Source organism: Equus przewalskii, chromosome 2, assembly GCF_037783145.1.
Source record: "Equus przewalskii isolate Varuska chromosome 2, EquPr2, whole genome shotgun sequence".
Classification (NCBI taxonomy): domain Eukaryota; kingdom Metazoa; phylum Chordata; class Mammalia; order Perissodactyla; family Equidae; genus Equus; species Equus przewalskii.
Genome location: NC_091832.1, coordinates 58,436,372 through 58,452,681, shown reverse-complemented (window position 1 = coordinate 58,452,681; position 16,310 = coordinate 58,436,372). Strand labels below are relative to the sequence as shown.

Sequence of the window (16,310 nt, the reverse complement as noted above, 5' to 3'; positions counted from 1 at the left end):
TGGACCCCACAGTCAAATACTGGAATGCTGCCCTCCCCAGCCCCAGACCCTCTGACCTTCTTCCGTTCCTGTGTTTCAATTCCAAGCCTGGATTCACCCCCACGCCCACTCTCTCCAGGGCCACCACTCACACCTATGACGACTTTGTCCCTTCCTCTAGCAGACCAAGGCAGAGAGCTTAGGCAGGAAAGTGGGGGCTGAATTGCAGCCCCCTACAAGCCTGATGACACAACTGTATACAATGACCCTGACTCTGCTCCTCTCTCACCTGGGCCTCAAAACATCCCTTCAGAAAGACCTAGAAAGATGCTGTTCAACATGAACTGGATTCAGCAACCGGCTCTTCACGTCTTATCACACTCCTGATGGTGGTTGTGTCTGATATTCCAGTCAAACTCCAAGACCCCATATCCACCCTCACTCTCCTAGTGGAGTTACTGACAGGACTGAAGCCAGCTATGGAGCGGAACCCTCAGCTCTCCACAATTTTGCCTCACCACGCTCTCTCAACCCCCACATTTCTTCCCATGCTCCTAAGAAAAACTTTAAACTTGTTAGAAATCAGTTGGTCTACTCCATGCTTAGGCCACACCACCAAGTCCTAAGGTACAGTTCTGAGATCCTGTGGGGAAACTATGAAAGGGAGAATGCAAGACAACAGAGGGCCAGCTGGGCGGGAATGGTGGTCAGAGCCAATGCATACCAGTCAAGTCCCTTTATATTGTCTCCAGTGGCTACCTCAGGGGATTCTAACTTGGTCACAAAGAATGTGGCCCTACCTTCCATCCCCTCTAAACCCACAGCCAGTAACACAGACTCAAGATAAAAGCAAGTACAGTGCTTTTTGTTCCTCAACCACAAGGGAAAATATTCTCTTAATCAAATAAGACTCAAGAAGATAATAATCTGGTTTACAACTTGGTCTGTTCCTTCAGCGAATCCTTATTATAGGGCCATTATGTCCCAGTCTCCATGCTAGGCATTCTTGCCAGGATTAAATGAGACAACAGATGAAAGCATTCGGTAAACTGTAAAGAAACACACATTTATCGGTTATTCTCCTCCTTCCCCTCCCCACAACCAGACTATGCGTTTCTCATGGGCAGAACGTATATCTTTGTACGCTGCCTGGCACAGAGCAGACCCTCCGGGAATGTTTGCTGAGTGACTTCGGCAGTGCATATCCGCGGCTGAAACCCCTCTCCTCTCCATTCCATTGGCCTTCGGCCCTGACACAAGCCTTGGCCACGACAGCCTCCAAGCTCACGTCCCTGGCTCTTGTGACTTTTCTCTCCTTTTCAGAATATGAACCTACACCTTCTTTTTAGATTAGAGAACAACCGCATGGAATAAAGTTAGGCTACTAAGTCAAATGCTCACTTATTTCTAGAGTCAAGAGATGTATTATGCCTATGAGTCGTTATGTTAGTGAACAAAGCTAAGGAAAAATCAAAACAAAACCCTAGAGAATACAGAAAGTGAACTGATTGGTCCATTTAAAATATTCCGCCCCCTAGCAAGCTTACTCTCGAAGGGCCACGCTGGCTTCTGGATGTGGGGTTGGCCTCCTCTTCTTCCTCTTTCTCACAAAAGAAAACAAAGGAAAGAAAAAAAAATCCCTCATAACAGACCGCCGTCTTTCACATTGCAGCCACATCTTCGAAGGTTCAACGACACCTACTTTGACATACGTAAAAGCTAGAACGAGAGCAGTGGTTTAATTTCCCCTATTTAATTTCTTCCTCACAACACCTGAATTGTTTATCTCACACATCCATCAGAAGACTTGAACAACTGGAGCTTTTTGCCCAATAGGACGCAGAAATCCAAATAATGGTAAAACAAAATTCTGACAGGTATATGAACTACAACCTCTCCTGATTTTTTATAACAACGTTCTGTAATATGTATATTGTGCAGTAAAAGTTAACATACTTTAATCCAGTGAAATAAATCTCACTGCAGCACTGCTTTTTTCCATCTAAGCTTTTGTAGTTCCATTTTAAACCTACCCCTCTTCCACCGTGTATGTGGCTTTCTTCCCTGTTACCAAAAGTAACTTCGTCGATGAAATATTAGCATGTTTAGGTGGGTGCTCAATAAACATTTGTTCAATAAATGAATAAATGAATGAATAATTGTAAAATGCTGAACTAAGGCCCCCTGAGAGGTTCGCGTTAGTTTATAGAATTATGTGCTTGTATTTCCAGGTACATCTAAACAGGACTTGATAACAGGCATCAAGTAGCAGTTAAACATGAATGCATTTCTGTCGTAATAATTCCACTTCAAAATAGTGTATAATTCAAACTAGAACGAATATATGCTGAGATAGAGTTCATGTACAATCATAGCACTAGTATTAATACACTTCAACATAGGATTTGAAACATTAATACTAATATAGAAATAATTAATAACCTAAATGGCAATGTGTTTGTAAAACAAAAGGTCTAAAAGTAAAGAAGAATGCATTATGGTAAACCTAAATGTATGCGTTCGAAAATGTAATCAACACAACTTCTTACTAAACATACTTTTAAAAGAAGGCTGTGCAAAGGAGTGTCTGTTACAGCCGGTTAACAAGGAGCTTCTTAATATGGGACTTTTCTCATTTTAAGATAGTAACAAGTAGGCCAGAGACAATATATTGGTAGGAAACTTTATTGGGTATAACAGCTAATATTTATTATCAAATCTTAAGTCTAACAGTTAAACACTATAAAATGTAGCTTTACTAGTATCGAAAAATTTAATATTTCTTAAGGTATGTTCTAACGTCTTTGTTTTTAAATTCACTTACTTTTTATTATACTGTTGGAAAATAACTGGACATAAAATAGTCTGGATATAAGATAAGTTTGCTCTTACTGAATTCGCTACAAAGAAATTAGAAAACAAGCTAGCAAATAATTCCTTTAACTTTAAGTGAAAATAGTCTTAAATAAACTAAAATAGTCATATATTCAGCAAACCTAAATGACGAGATTATATTAAATGTTTAAGAAGTAAATGAAAGTAAACATAAATCGGTAATAAGACGGTCAGTATTAAAATGTAGCTCTAATTTAAACTTATTTATTGAACTTTCTCTTTGTTTTATATATTGTTGGGTTTTAGTGTAGGCGTGAATGATCCTGTGATCAGTTCAAAAAGGAAGACTGGAGCCACGCAAACATCTCCTTCCCAGTGCCTATCAGCAAGTCTTTTATCTCTTGGCGTCCATTTTAGGAGTATCAGCGAGGTGGTGTATAAAGAAGCTTATAAAACAAAGGTTGTCATTTTGGCAACCCACATGAACATTAAGTGATTTCATTTTATTGAAGATCAAAATGTTCATTAGTGAAAAACTTGAAGGAAATACTTAAGCTTAACTATACAGACACCTGTATTAGATTTCATATATTTTTAAATCACATTTGTATATTAAATGCCATTCTGAGAAGTGCTGACGTGTCATTAAAATACCATAAAAACCATTTAAACAACTGATTATTTAAGGTACGCAATGATATAAAACTATAAACAGAAAGAAATTTTGTGAAGAGATTAACAAATCCATGATTACATACTCAAAACAAAAGCAGAGATCCTGAAGCAGCCTTTTAGCCTGCCCAAAATGATTAGTACTTACATGAACATACAAGATTTTCCTAGATTCTTTAAGTATATAAAATACAAAGAAAATATATTGCAGGAAGTCATAACCTAATCCTACAACTCAAACTCTTCTTTAGAAATAGAATACTTAACTGACAATGAGGGGGTTCCACAAAAATACGTGCCTGACAGCTAGCCTCTCCTACAGTAATGCTGATTTTTAAGAGCAGAATTATCACAATCCAACTATAGCCAGGCCTAATAGGAAGTATTTATTGCTAAGAAATTAGATATAAAGTAGATATCTAAGTAAAATACTGGGTAGCATTGAAAAGAAAATCGATGAACTTTCTAGATTTTCCTTCTACTTAAAACATTGAGAGAGCCAAGCTATAGTAATCGTTTAATTATACAATCTAATCAACTACAAATAATGGAATTTTTCTCCAAGTATTTCAAACACAGCTCACTATTTCTTATCTAGAAGATTTAAATTTCTCTTCTCTACCATTCCCAGCCATTTCTGCCAACATCATAAAAATTACCTTTTATCATCTCCTTCTCACAATGAGAATTCCCTAATCGCACACATCTTTTAGACATAGACACCTCCCCACCCACCTCCCCACCCACCTCCAAAAACTGGTTCAGAGCAAAGACACACACAAAAATAATGACCAAGCTCACATTTCTTGTTTGCCCTTCATGCGAAGTCTGGTGTCTTCAGCTTGCCTTTCTGGTCTTCAGTGTTGTCACTCATTGCTGGGGGATGTAGTTTAGGACAGCATGAAGCAGCAGAAATAAAAGCTGTTGCTTTAAGAAAACGTTTTCTTAAACACATGGATAAAACAACTTTTACTCTGACTTCCTGGCTGGGTTGCATAAAATCTTAGAAAGGCTCCTTGAAAAGTGAATGTCTACAAATGGGAAAAAAATAAAATAAAATCTCAAAACTTACGTTCTGAACACATTCCGAAGGATGTCTGATTGGATTTGAAAGCAGGTTTGTATTGATGAACAAACTTTATTTTGTAGAAAATTAATATTCTCTCTAATTAGAAGTTTGCCTTTCCATCTTCTATATTAATCCTGTCCCTCATGGTATAATCATACATGCAAAAAATCAAATACAGTATTTCCCAAATGCATGGACACTGTGGAAGCTTCATTTTGAAAACGGCTTTTATTTCCCTTAATACTGGTGACTAAACGTCATTGTATGTACCAACACTTTCAGATAGCCCAAGAGACTTAAAAAGCCTTCTAAGTTTGAAAACCAAAAAGTTCTGAGTTTTTCTGTACCCCAGGACGGTTTTCTTTCCTGAAGCTCAAGCCGAGAAAGCAGACAAAAGAAGCTGATTTGACTGAGCTGTGCCAAGTCTTGCCTTTTTTTCTTTCCTCAGCTCTCCCTCTGCCTCTCTCTCCCTCTCTCTCTCTTTCTCTCTCTCACTCTTTTGCTCCCAGTATGGCAACCTTCCGAGCAGTCTTGGCGGAGGTCCAGCCTGTGCCAGTCTGTCTGAATTCTTGTCTCCAAAAGATGTCCTTTGCGGATCAATTAATACATCTGAAAACAGGAAACTGTGGTACGGTACCCAAATCCTGGCACCAACAGCATCGACTTCTGCCAAATCACCTTACAGATTTCATGGCATCCTACCTTTCATAATTATTACTAACATGTTCCCGGAGCAATAATGGAGTACTAGAAGCCATTCAGTGTTCAGCGATAAGGAATCTGTTCTCTAGAAATGTCCATATGCGACATATGCACAACCTGCAGTAAATCAAAATTCTCCTGTGAGAAGAGATGTATGTAACTTTAATAAGCACCACATACTGTATTTCTTTTTATAAGACTTGTTTTTCCTTGCCTTGCTGCAAAGAATCATGGGAGAATAGGAAAGGAGGCATGCAGATTAAAATTAAAACCGTATGCCCAAATAAGTCATGTTTTATCCTATGGGAAAAGAACATAGTTGTCATTGATCAGCAATTCCTATTTTTAAGGAAATCCTAATATAAAGTGTACCTATCCAAAATTTTACTGAAGATAAAGGGCGAAATAATTCTTTTCAAAACATAAATATCAATTAAAAGGGAAAGAAAAAACTTAGGGTGGATTTAGTAAAATTAAGCATCTTTTCATATTTTGAAACTCAAGTTTCAACATAGCCACTTGTTTACTAAATTCATAATAGTACATTCTAACAAGTACAAATAAATACTGTTTATTTTTACGTGTAGCAGGCACATCTTTTGAAGCAAAATAGCTGGTCTGAGCTTCACACATCTACCCATCCTCTGCTAACCAATTAATACATTTGAAAACAGGAGACGGTGGTACAGTACCCAAATTATGGCATGAACAGCATCAACTTCTGCCAAATCATTTTCTGCCATGTTGTTTACTAAATCATTTTTACCTTTGTTGCTTGAAAACGCAGAATAGCCACACTCTAGGATCACCATGGTTTCATAGAAAAAAACCAGAATAGTAGGTTCTAATCCTTGGCTCTGTCTTTATAATTTATGTATCCTCAATGTCTCAAAATGCTTAATCTACATAATCCTCAGTTTGCTCTAATATCAAATATAAAAATCAGTGATTCCTCCTCTGTGCTCCCAAAATACTCTGTTTATACTCATTATACCTCCATTTTAATTGTAGAGTAATTTGTTGAGTATGTGTCCTCTACCAACCAAACGTGCCATCCTCACAGGCAGGACGTGTGTCTTCTACCTAACGAAACTGAAAGTCTTGAGCCTTTCACATGCGGGTGCTCAGCAAATCTATTAGGTGAATGAATTATGGGGACGGAGCACATGAATATCACTCTCAAGTTCTATAAAACTATGAAATATGATAATGAAAAACAAAACGACACATTACTAAATCATACACTTGACAGAGCAGAGAAATGCTACAGAGAAATCATAAGGATTGAATTAAAGCACTAACAAAGGTGTCCATGCTATCCTTTCAAACAGAGATGTGAAACATGGGCAGGATGACAGTGCAGTGGGAATTTATAATCAAACTGTTGTAAACTACAGACAAGGAATCTTGAAAGCAGCAACAAGCCACTCCTCATGTACAAGGGAGCCTGGATAAGATTAACATCTGACTGCTCACTGGAAACCATGGAGGCCAGAAGGCAGTGGGATGACACATTCAAAGTGCTGAAAGAAAAAACATCATCCATCAAGAATTGTGTATCACCAAAATCTCCTTCAAAGATCTGGGAGACGTTAAGACATTCCCAGATAAACAAAAACAGAGAGTTTATTGCTAGTGGACCTCCCTGTAAGAAATACTAAAGGAATTTTCCTTCAGGCTGAAATGAAAGGAAACTAGACAGTAACTCGAATCCACATGAAGAAATAAAGAGCACAAGTAAAGGCAATTACAGAAGTAAATATTAAAGACAGTATCAATATATTTTGTCTGTAACTCTTTCTTCTATCTGATTTGAAAGATGATAGCATAAAGCAATAATTATAAATCTATGCTGACAGGCACACAATGTATGAAGTGTAATTTTTGACAACAGAATAAAAGAGGGATAGAACAGAACTACATAGGAGCAATTTTTTTGTATACTATTGAAATTAAGTTGGAATAATCTGAATTTGACTGTTATAAATTAAGATGTTAACTGTAATCCCCAAAGTAATCACTAAGAAAACAAGGGAATTAATAGAAAAATATTTACTTAACACAAAAGAAGGCAGTAATGAAGAACAGAGGAATAAAAAAGACAAAGACATATAGAAAACAGCAAAACGGTAGAAGTAAATCCAACCTCATCAGTATTTACATTAAACTTAAATGAACTACAGACTCCAATTAAAAGACAGAGATTGGCAGAACGGATAAAAATAAATGATCCAACTATATGCTGCCTATAAGAGACACAGTTTAGATTCAAACATACAAACAGGTTGAAAGTAAAAGGATAAAAAATATATATATAGTATGCAAACAGCAAACAAAAGAAAGCTAGAGTGGTTATACTAATGTAGACAAAATAGACTAAGAAAATATTGTCACTAGAGACAAATAAGAACATTTTATAATGATAAAAAAGTCAATTCATCAAGAAGATACAACCATTATAAACATACATACACATAACAAAAGAGGCCCAAAATACATAAAGAAAAAAAAAATAGCTGAGGGAAGAAATAAGACAATTCAACAAATAGACAATTCTGTAATAATAGTTGCAGACATCAACATTCCACTTTCAATAATGGACAGAACAATTACACAGAAGTTCAGCAAGGAAAGAGAAGACTTGAACAACACCATAAAACAACTGGACCTAACAGACGTCTATAGCATTCTCCACTCAGGAACAGCAGAATGCGCATTCTTCTCAAGCGCACATGGAATATTCTCCAGGACAAACAATATGTTAGGACATAAAACAAGCCTCAATAAATTTAAAAGAATTGACATCATACAAAGCATTTCTCCAACCACAAAGGAATAAAAGGAGAAATGAATCACAGGAAAAAAAGATTGGGAAAATCACAGATATATGGAAATTAAACAACGCTCCTAAATAACCAATGAAGAAATAATAAAGTCTAGAGTAGAGAGAAATGAAATAGAGAATAGAAAAACCATAAAGAAAATCAGACAAAGATACTGCAGGAAAACTACAGGCCTATATCCCTTATGAATTTAGATGCAAAAATTCTGAACAAAATATTAGCAAGCTGAATCTAGCAACATATAAAAAGGATTATAAACCATGATCAAGTGAGATTTATCCCAGGAACACAAGGTTGATTCAACAAAGAAAAATCAATCAATGTAATAGACCATATTAATAGAATAAAGGACAGAAACCACTTGATCATCTCAATAGACAGAGAAAAAGCATTTGACAAAATCCAACACCCTTTCATGATTAGAAACTTGGATCTACATAAAGAAGGGAAGATCTGTGAAGCAGAAATAAGGAAAGTAAATAAAAACTTTTATTTTTCTTATTTTTAAGTGTATAAGAGAGAACAATTTGTTCAAAATAATAGCAACAATGTACTCGATTATATACACTTATGTGTGTATATATATATGCTTACGCATGCTTACATATAAATAATTGAATGACAGTAAAGATACAAGGGACAGAAGGGAAAAATTAGGATTATTTGTTATTATAAGGTACTTACACTACTTGTGAAGTAGTATGGTGTTATTGGAAAGTGTATTTGGATTAGTTGTAAATGAATATTGAAAACTCTAGGGCAATCACTAAAACAACTTTAAAAAAAACATAACTGATATACTAAGAAAGGAGAGAAGATGGAATCATATAAAATGCTCAATTAAAACAACAAAAGGCAGAAAAAAAGTGGAAGACGAAAATAGAAACACAAAACAAGGGCAACAAAAAAAAGAACAGTAACAAATATGGTAGATATTTATCCAACTAAATCAATAATCACTTTGAATGTCAGTGGTCTACATGCACCAATTCAAAGACAGACAGTGTCAGAGTGGATCAAAACACATGTCCATGCAAAACCTTATACACAAATGTTCACAGCAGCATCATTCATAATAGCCAAAAAGTGAAAATAATCCAAATGTCCGTCAACTGTTGAATAGGTAAACAAAATGTGTACTATCCATTCAATGGAATATTATTTGGCAACAAAAAGGAATGAAGCACTGATACATGCTATAATATGGATGAACCATTGAAAAAATTATGCTAAGTGAAAGAAGCCAGACACAAAAGTCCACATATTGTACGATTCTATTTATATGAAAGGTCTAGAATAGGGAAATCCATAGACACAAGGCTAGTGGTTGCCAGGGACTAGACAGAGAGAAGAATGGGGAGTGGCTGCTAATGGGTATGGGGTTTACTTTTGGAGCAATGAAAATGTTCTGGAATTAGGGGTGATGGTTGCACAAGCTAGTAAATATACTGCAAACCACCGGATTGTATACTATAAAATGGTGGATTTTATGGTATGTGAATTATATCTCAATTTTTTATAAAGTTACAATCATCTCTCTAGTATTTTTGAGTGTCATAAATGATTACACCCCAAGGTAAACCCACAAAAGCTCTTTTAGCCTCTTCCATAGAGGAAAAAATACTATACATTAGCTAAAACCTGGCCCACATGAATCAACCCAGCACATTCTAGTGCCTTACTCTGCTTTGACTTCTTGGTTCTATCCCAGCCAACTCCAGCATTCCTGGTTCCATGCAAACACCACTCCCTTCTTCCCCTCTCCTGGTTCTGACTCTTCAGATAGTTCCTGCTCTCCTGGACTTCCAGGCCCTCCTTGAAGCACCCAGTCACTCTGTCTTCCCTCCCTAACTGCCAGGCCCTAGTGAATTCAAATTTTGACAGCCAGCCTCCTGTATACATTAGCAAATCTTCTCTTCCCACAACTGGCCTCGCTCTTCACACGCACCCGTCTCAGCAGGCTTACCGAGGCCTTCTCAGTGCTAACCTATGATCTGACTCAGCCCTGCATCCCTGCCTCTCCACCTCCTTGTGGTTACCTCCCCCAGCCACCCACTTGGACAGGACAGTACTCTGTGCCCACACAGGATACTGACCATGGGACTGTAAATTCACAACGGTAAATTCACAAATATGGGCATTTTCCTTCCAGTGTATACTGCTTATTTGATTTACTGGGGGCCTCAAAAGCTTCTTTTGATTCAAGCTCTCAGATAGAAAGTACAATCAGAAGAGACTGGTTCTTAGAAGTTTTATAGAGCCTATAACTTAGTGGTTGCAGAGGTGAACATGGTTAAGTCTCTCTACAGACTTAGCAGAAGTCTACTGAGGGTAGCAGAAGAAACAAGAGGTTTTTCATACTTTTTTGCCAGGAGCCCTGGAGTCCCCCAGATGCTGCAGGGCCTTAAAAGAGGACAAAGAAAGGAGAAGCAGGCAAGTTTCTAGGACAACACCCCCGTATCAACCAGAGTAGCTCTGTTTTTATGATTTATATGTATGGGGTTCACACAAGATTTTGTTTGACAAAAAAGTCTTTCTAAAAAGGAAAGTTTAAGATCCTTTGGTTTTAAGCCAATCTAGGAAAACTCTCCCTAATGAGCTAAGCTAACAAGAACTTTTGAGGTTGTGGCCCTCTCAGGATACTTACAACATGAGCTAATGTTGTCGTCTGAGATTTAAGAAAGCAATGGGGAGCTACTCCCTAACCATATCAAGAATATATCTACCTTGTCCACAAGATAAAAAATGGAGGAAAACAGAATTATTGGACCATTTCCCTACTTTCTTTCCTTCCCTAGATTTAGATTTTTAGATCTAAAATATGAAACCCCAAAGAGCACAGGTATGGTCTTTCCCAGCTATTGACTAAGTCTTGAATACAGTTGTCTAGTCAGGAATAATGCTCTCAAGCATTATCTGAACAACCACCATGTGCCAGGCACGTGCCCTCTTAGCCTCTCACATAGAGGACCCATGGAGCAGGTATGTGAACAAGCAATTACAATTACAGGTCACCCATCAGCTAGGATAGAAGCATGCGCACTACATCCTAGGAACAGGAAGGAAACAACCTGCTCAAGAGTCATCTACCAACCAATCAAAAGTCAAATCCATGTCACTTCAGTTAGAATAAAGAGAGAAGTTTAAAAAGTGTATTCACTCATTTTACACATATTTGTTGTGTTCATATCATGCTTAAAGCAGTAAGCTAAGGATCTGGGAAATCCAAAGGCACACCAGAAATCACCCCAGCCCTCAGGAAGCTTAATGTCTAGTATGAAGAAAAGACACTTAGAAAATACCACACTTTAGGTGATGTGTTATTATTTAAATATCTCCCCAAATCCTAACTCTTCCATGTTCCTTCCCGGTGTCATAAAAGATAAATTGCCTTTCCACAGAGCCTGAACATGGAATTGTGATGGCCAATCTTCCTAAGGTCAATCCAAATTACAACCGTGCTCTCTCTCCCCCATCTCCTCTCTGTTTCTCTCCCTCTCCTCTTTCTCTTCTCTCTTCATTCTCCACCATTACACACTTAGTCATTATCTGCAGTCATTGATTTACTAAGTCAGTATTTACTGAGCACCTGCTTATGTACAAAATGTGGGGTTAGAAGCCACAATGAACACAAAAGTGAAATAAAAAAAAGGTACTCATGCACTAATAATAATAACCATGATAATAATCACCTTCACATTCCTTAATTCATTCACTCCTCACCCAACTTTTGGAGGAAGATAGGTGTTATTTTACTCTATAGATGAGGAAACTGACATCAGAAGAAGTTCTATGACTTTTCCAGACCATCAGACACATATCTACAGTATGGAAAATTGAAGCAACTATTCCAAGTTCCATTATTTAATGAATTCAGGAAAATGGAATGAACATAGGAGGCCTCATACATGCCACTACCTACTGAATGGTCCCTCTGAATGGTTAATAGGCACCTCAAACTCAACTTGGCCAAACCAGAACTCTTGATTTTTCTTAAATAAGTTCATTCCTCTTTCAGCCTCCATTAAATAGTAGCACCAAACACTCAATTGCTGAACCCAAAAACTCAAGAGTCATTCTTGACTCATCCCTCATCACCCCCTAGAAAGGCTAAAAGAAAAAGATGGATAATACCAGGTGTTGGTGAGAACGTTGGAAAGTGGAACCCTCATGCATTGCTGGTGGGAATGTAAAATGGTAGTTTATCAGTTTCTTCAAAGTTCAACTTATGTTTACCATAGGAACCAGCAATTTTCACCCCTAAGTCCACCCATCAGAAAACATATGTCCATACAAAGACCTGCACATGGACATTCACTGAAGAATTAACAGCCAAAAACTGAAAACAATCCAGAAGTCCACCACATGGTGAGTGGATAAACAAAATGTGGTCTGTCCATTGTTACTACACAATAAAAAGGCACAAGTTACTAACACATGCAACAACATAGATGAACCTCAGAAACATCATGCTAACTGAAAGAAGTCAAACAGAAAAGACTACACATTGTGTGATTCCATTTCTATGAAATACTTTTAAAAAGAGAAAACTATAGAGACAGAAAGCAGACCAATTGTTGCCTGGTGCTAGGGTAGGAGAGGGGATTGACTGCAAATGGGCAGGAGACAACTTTGGAGGCTGATGAAAGTGTTTCAGACTGGACTGTGTTGATGTTTCCCAACTGTATACATTTATTAAAAATCATAAAGCTGGACACTCAGAATAGGTGAATTTTATGGTACAGAAATGATACCTCACTACAGGCAGACAACAACTAAGTATTTAGCAACATTTACTGCATCCAAGGCAATGTATTAGGCCCTAAAGGGATTACTGAGATGACTAAGGTATTCTTCCCATCCTAAAGAGATTCTAGTCCTTTTCTTCTAGTTGTAGAAATAGGACATATACATGGAAATAATCAACATCATATACCAAAAAATGACAGCCAAATAAACGGAAGAGGCAATGAAAGTGGTACAGTCTGGAGGAAGGAGAGAAGATTGGAGCAAGGTGTTCAGGGAGGTCGTACAGAGGATGCTAGTTTTAAATGGGGCCTTGAAAGATGAATGAAAACCAGAAAAGTGGAACCTGGAGGACATTCTTGAGAAAAAAAATCCAAAGGCAGGAATGCTCAAGACATGTCAGCAATCAGTGGGGCAGTCTGGCGTCCAGAGAGGCCCACAAGGAGAGCAGAAAGGGTCGCAAGCCAGCTGAGGACCAAAACGAAGGCCCCAAGCACGTGCTGTCTCTGGGGTTTCACCAAACCTCAGGCATCTGAGTACCATCTTCACAATTTTTGCCATACTTGAAATTCTAGGATGATTTGTTTATTTACTTAACACTCTAAACTCACTTCTGTTTTAACCTAGATTACTTTTTCAAGGAAACTTTATAATGCAACTATAAAATAAAGACCAGCATCATTTGCCAGAAGTAGAAAACACTATAAAAATGGCTATTATTAAATTGTCAAAGCCTGTAGCTGTCTCTAAGCGTGAGGCCTATCTCTATTAAAAAGAGAGAGTAACAAGTGTTAGAGAAGGGTTAAAACTCTCTAGCACCAAACTGACACTTTCATCCTGATATAATCAGAAGAGCTGAAAGATAACTGAAAAAATGAATAGCTTTCTCACTGTGGTCCACGTTATTTAATGCCACACCCTGAACCATCTAATATCATCTTGTATTAGGAGTCCCACCTTTTGGGAAATGCTCATGTACAGTAAATCCTAGAAAAGCAGGGTGATGAGTATAACATTAACTAATATTCATTTAGTACTTACTATGTGTCAGACACAATCTAAACACTTCCCATTTTATTTCATTTAATCCTCATAATAATAATGCCTACCTCATAAGGGTATTATAAACCCATTTTTGAGGCTAGGAAACTGAGGCACACAGAGTTTAACTAACTTGCCCAAGGTCATACAACTTGCCCAAGGTCATACAGTTAATAAATGGCAGAGCTGGAACTGAACCTAGGCAGTCTGTCTCCAGTCTGGCACATAACCACTGCAGTTGAGCTGATCCTCACATGAAATGATATTTCAGAGAGATTTATCTGGCTATGATTTGTCTGCTGACTAAAGGAAGGAGCGGCCAGAAGACTAGTGCAATGACCCAGGCATCAGATCCCATGGGCCAGCTGGGACCGGAGGGTTAATTGCCATTTCCTGTGGGCAGCAGAGGGCAGCAGAGGGCTGTGGAGCAAGAGCTGGGCCCCCGCCCAGTCTTCCACAGGGTGGCTTCTGGTGGAGCAGGGGAACCTGAAGGAACAAGGCCAAGGCCCAAGTCAGAGGCAAAGGCTACCCAGGGAAGAGAAGGGCTGAGAACGCCACCATCCTCAGAGGGCCAGAAGAAGTCTATCCTGGAAGTTGGGATGAGCCCCAAGAGAAGTCAGAGATGCTAAAGGAGCAGCATGTAAAAGCAGCCAGGCGGCTCAAACACCAGGCCCTGCCCCTTGATCCCTGGGTAGCCACCCAAGACCCTCTGACAATCTGACAGTGCCCAAGTCCTCTCACATTTCATTTCCAAAATGCAGTCATGATCTCTTTTTTCATTTGTAAATGGATTTCAGGTCAGGTCTTTCAAGAGTACAAAATTTGGCTGTACTTTGGCCTAAACCACTTCTCTTAAATTCAAAATATCCACTTAGGCCTGGTATCTCATTCTCAGAGAAAGTGCTTTAAAATTAAAATTAAGAAATACATTCAAATGCCATTTCAAGCTGCTGACAGTCTGAAACAGCTTGAGTAGAGACACCGTTAATCCACACACATCAAAAGTGTTTTATTACCTCAAATCTTCCAAAATCCTTGTTTGAAAAAAAAAAATAAGATAGCAGATAAAACTGTCAGAATAAGAAAAAAAGAAAACCTCTTTGAAGAAAATTTCCTATGCATGAATTTAAAAGAACGACTGAAAACATTAAAAACAAAAACAACTGACCTGGACTATCCAATTTGACGCTTAACTCAGGCTTTGTTAAATAAGCAGAAAAATTAGACATTGTAAGTTTGTGATTTATACTTGGAAAAGCGTGATTTCTTATTTCCCAGGAGAAAAGCTCTAAGAGCATCAACAGATTTCTCTGGATATCAAATATTTCTCCATTATTGTGAGTAAATTATATTTAGATCAAAATCAGATGGATTAAATTTCCCTTAAAATACCCAAGAGATTTTAAAAACACAAGGCAATGTGTCACATTTCCAAAAACAATATTTTATCCTAATATCTCCATGGAAATGTCTCCCCATCAGAAATAAGTAGCCAGAAAACAAAACTAACCTGAGTTTTAGATGTACTAAGCTCAAAATAACTTATCAAAATTAGATTGTCATCTGCTGATACTAAAATGAAATTCATAATCTTTGGTGCCCTTTAGAAATCCCTGGAAATATGCCTTTACATTTTTGTCTTCAATATGGGAAAAATGTATGTGAATTAGTGATAAGTTGAATAGGAGTCCAAATTCTTTCAAACACTACATACACAACAAAGAATATAAACATGGTTAAGTATTTCCAAATTCTTGATAAATTCACCCCTTTGTCAGGGCCACAAGGTTCCTGGCTTAATTATTCTCATCTATGTTATTTTCGTCTTCCTGAACAAACTATAAACTCCTTAAGTGCAGAGGTGATTAACTTTTTCAGTCATCTATCTGCACCATACTGAGCACATCTATTTGTTTACTAAAAATGTACTGAAGAACTAGTATGTGCAAGGTACCTTGGTAGGTGCTCCAGGGATAAGACAATGAAGCAGAAACAGTTCTTGCCTGCAAAGACATTACTGCAGAGTTGGGGGAGGTGAGGGGAGGGGCTGGGAAAACATATACATGTGACAAGACTAAGGGGGTTCACAAGTACCTCTTAGTGCAAAGAAGGGCACTCCAAATGCAACAGTCACTCATCCCCATCCCCTCTCCCCATTCTCTCTCCTACTTAGCTTGGCATCCAGTTCAAGCGCCAGTATTACAAAATTCAATCCCAGGTCCACATAGGAAAAGTCCATCGTCTCTGAGAAAACAACTGGATAAGGTTTTTGAAATAGACGGTGAGGCCTTTAGAGCATGGATATTAGCTAGAACCCACAACAAAAAGAAGTGCTAGATCCGTTCTGTGTGAGAAAAGAAGACGTAGATTTTCTCAGGAGGAAGCTGACAGAAATGAGGACTGAGAGGCGGTAGGTGAGCAGA

General features: G+C 37.9%; 1 protein-coding gene across 10 annotated transcripts in view; it reads right to left on the bottom strand.

Moving 5' to 3' along the window:
* Window positions 1-16,310, bottom strand: part of MSRA (methionine sulfoxide reductase A) — a 391,817-nt gene that overhangs the window by 350,825 nt on the left and 24,682 nt on the right. The window contains exon 1 of one of the 10 annotated variants that reach the window (XM_070607492.1): window positions 4,559-5,489. The exons of 8 other annotated variants lie outside the window; for them this stretch is intronic. In XM_070607492.1, coding sequence (XP_070463593.1) covers window positions 4,559-4,571 — 13 coding nt within the window. In that variant the 5' untranslated portion in view covers window positions 4,572-5,489. Of the gene's footprint in view, window positions 1-4,145; window positions 4,208-4,558; window positions 5,490-16,310 lie in introns of those variants that run through there. One more of the 10 variants, XM_070607460.1, reaches the window with a different exon arrangement.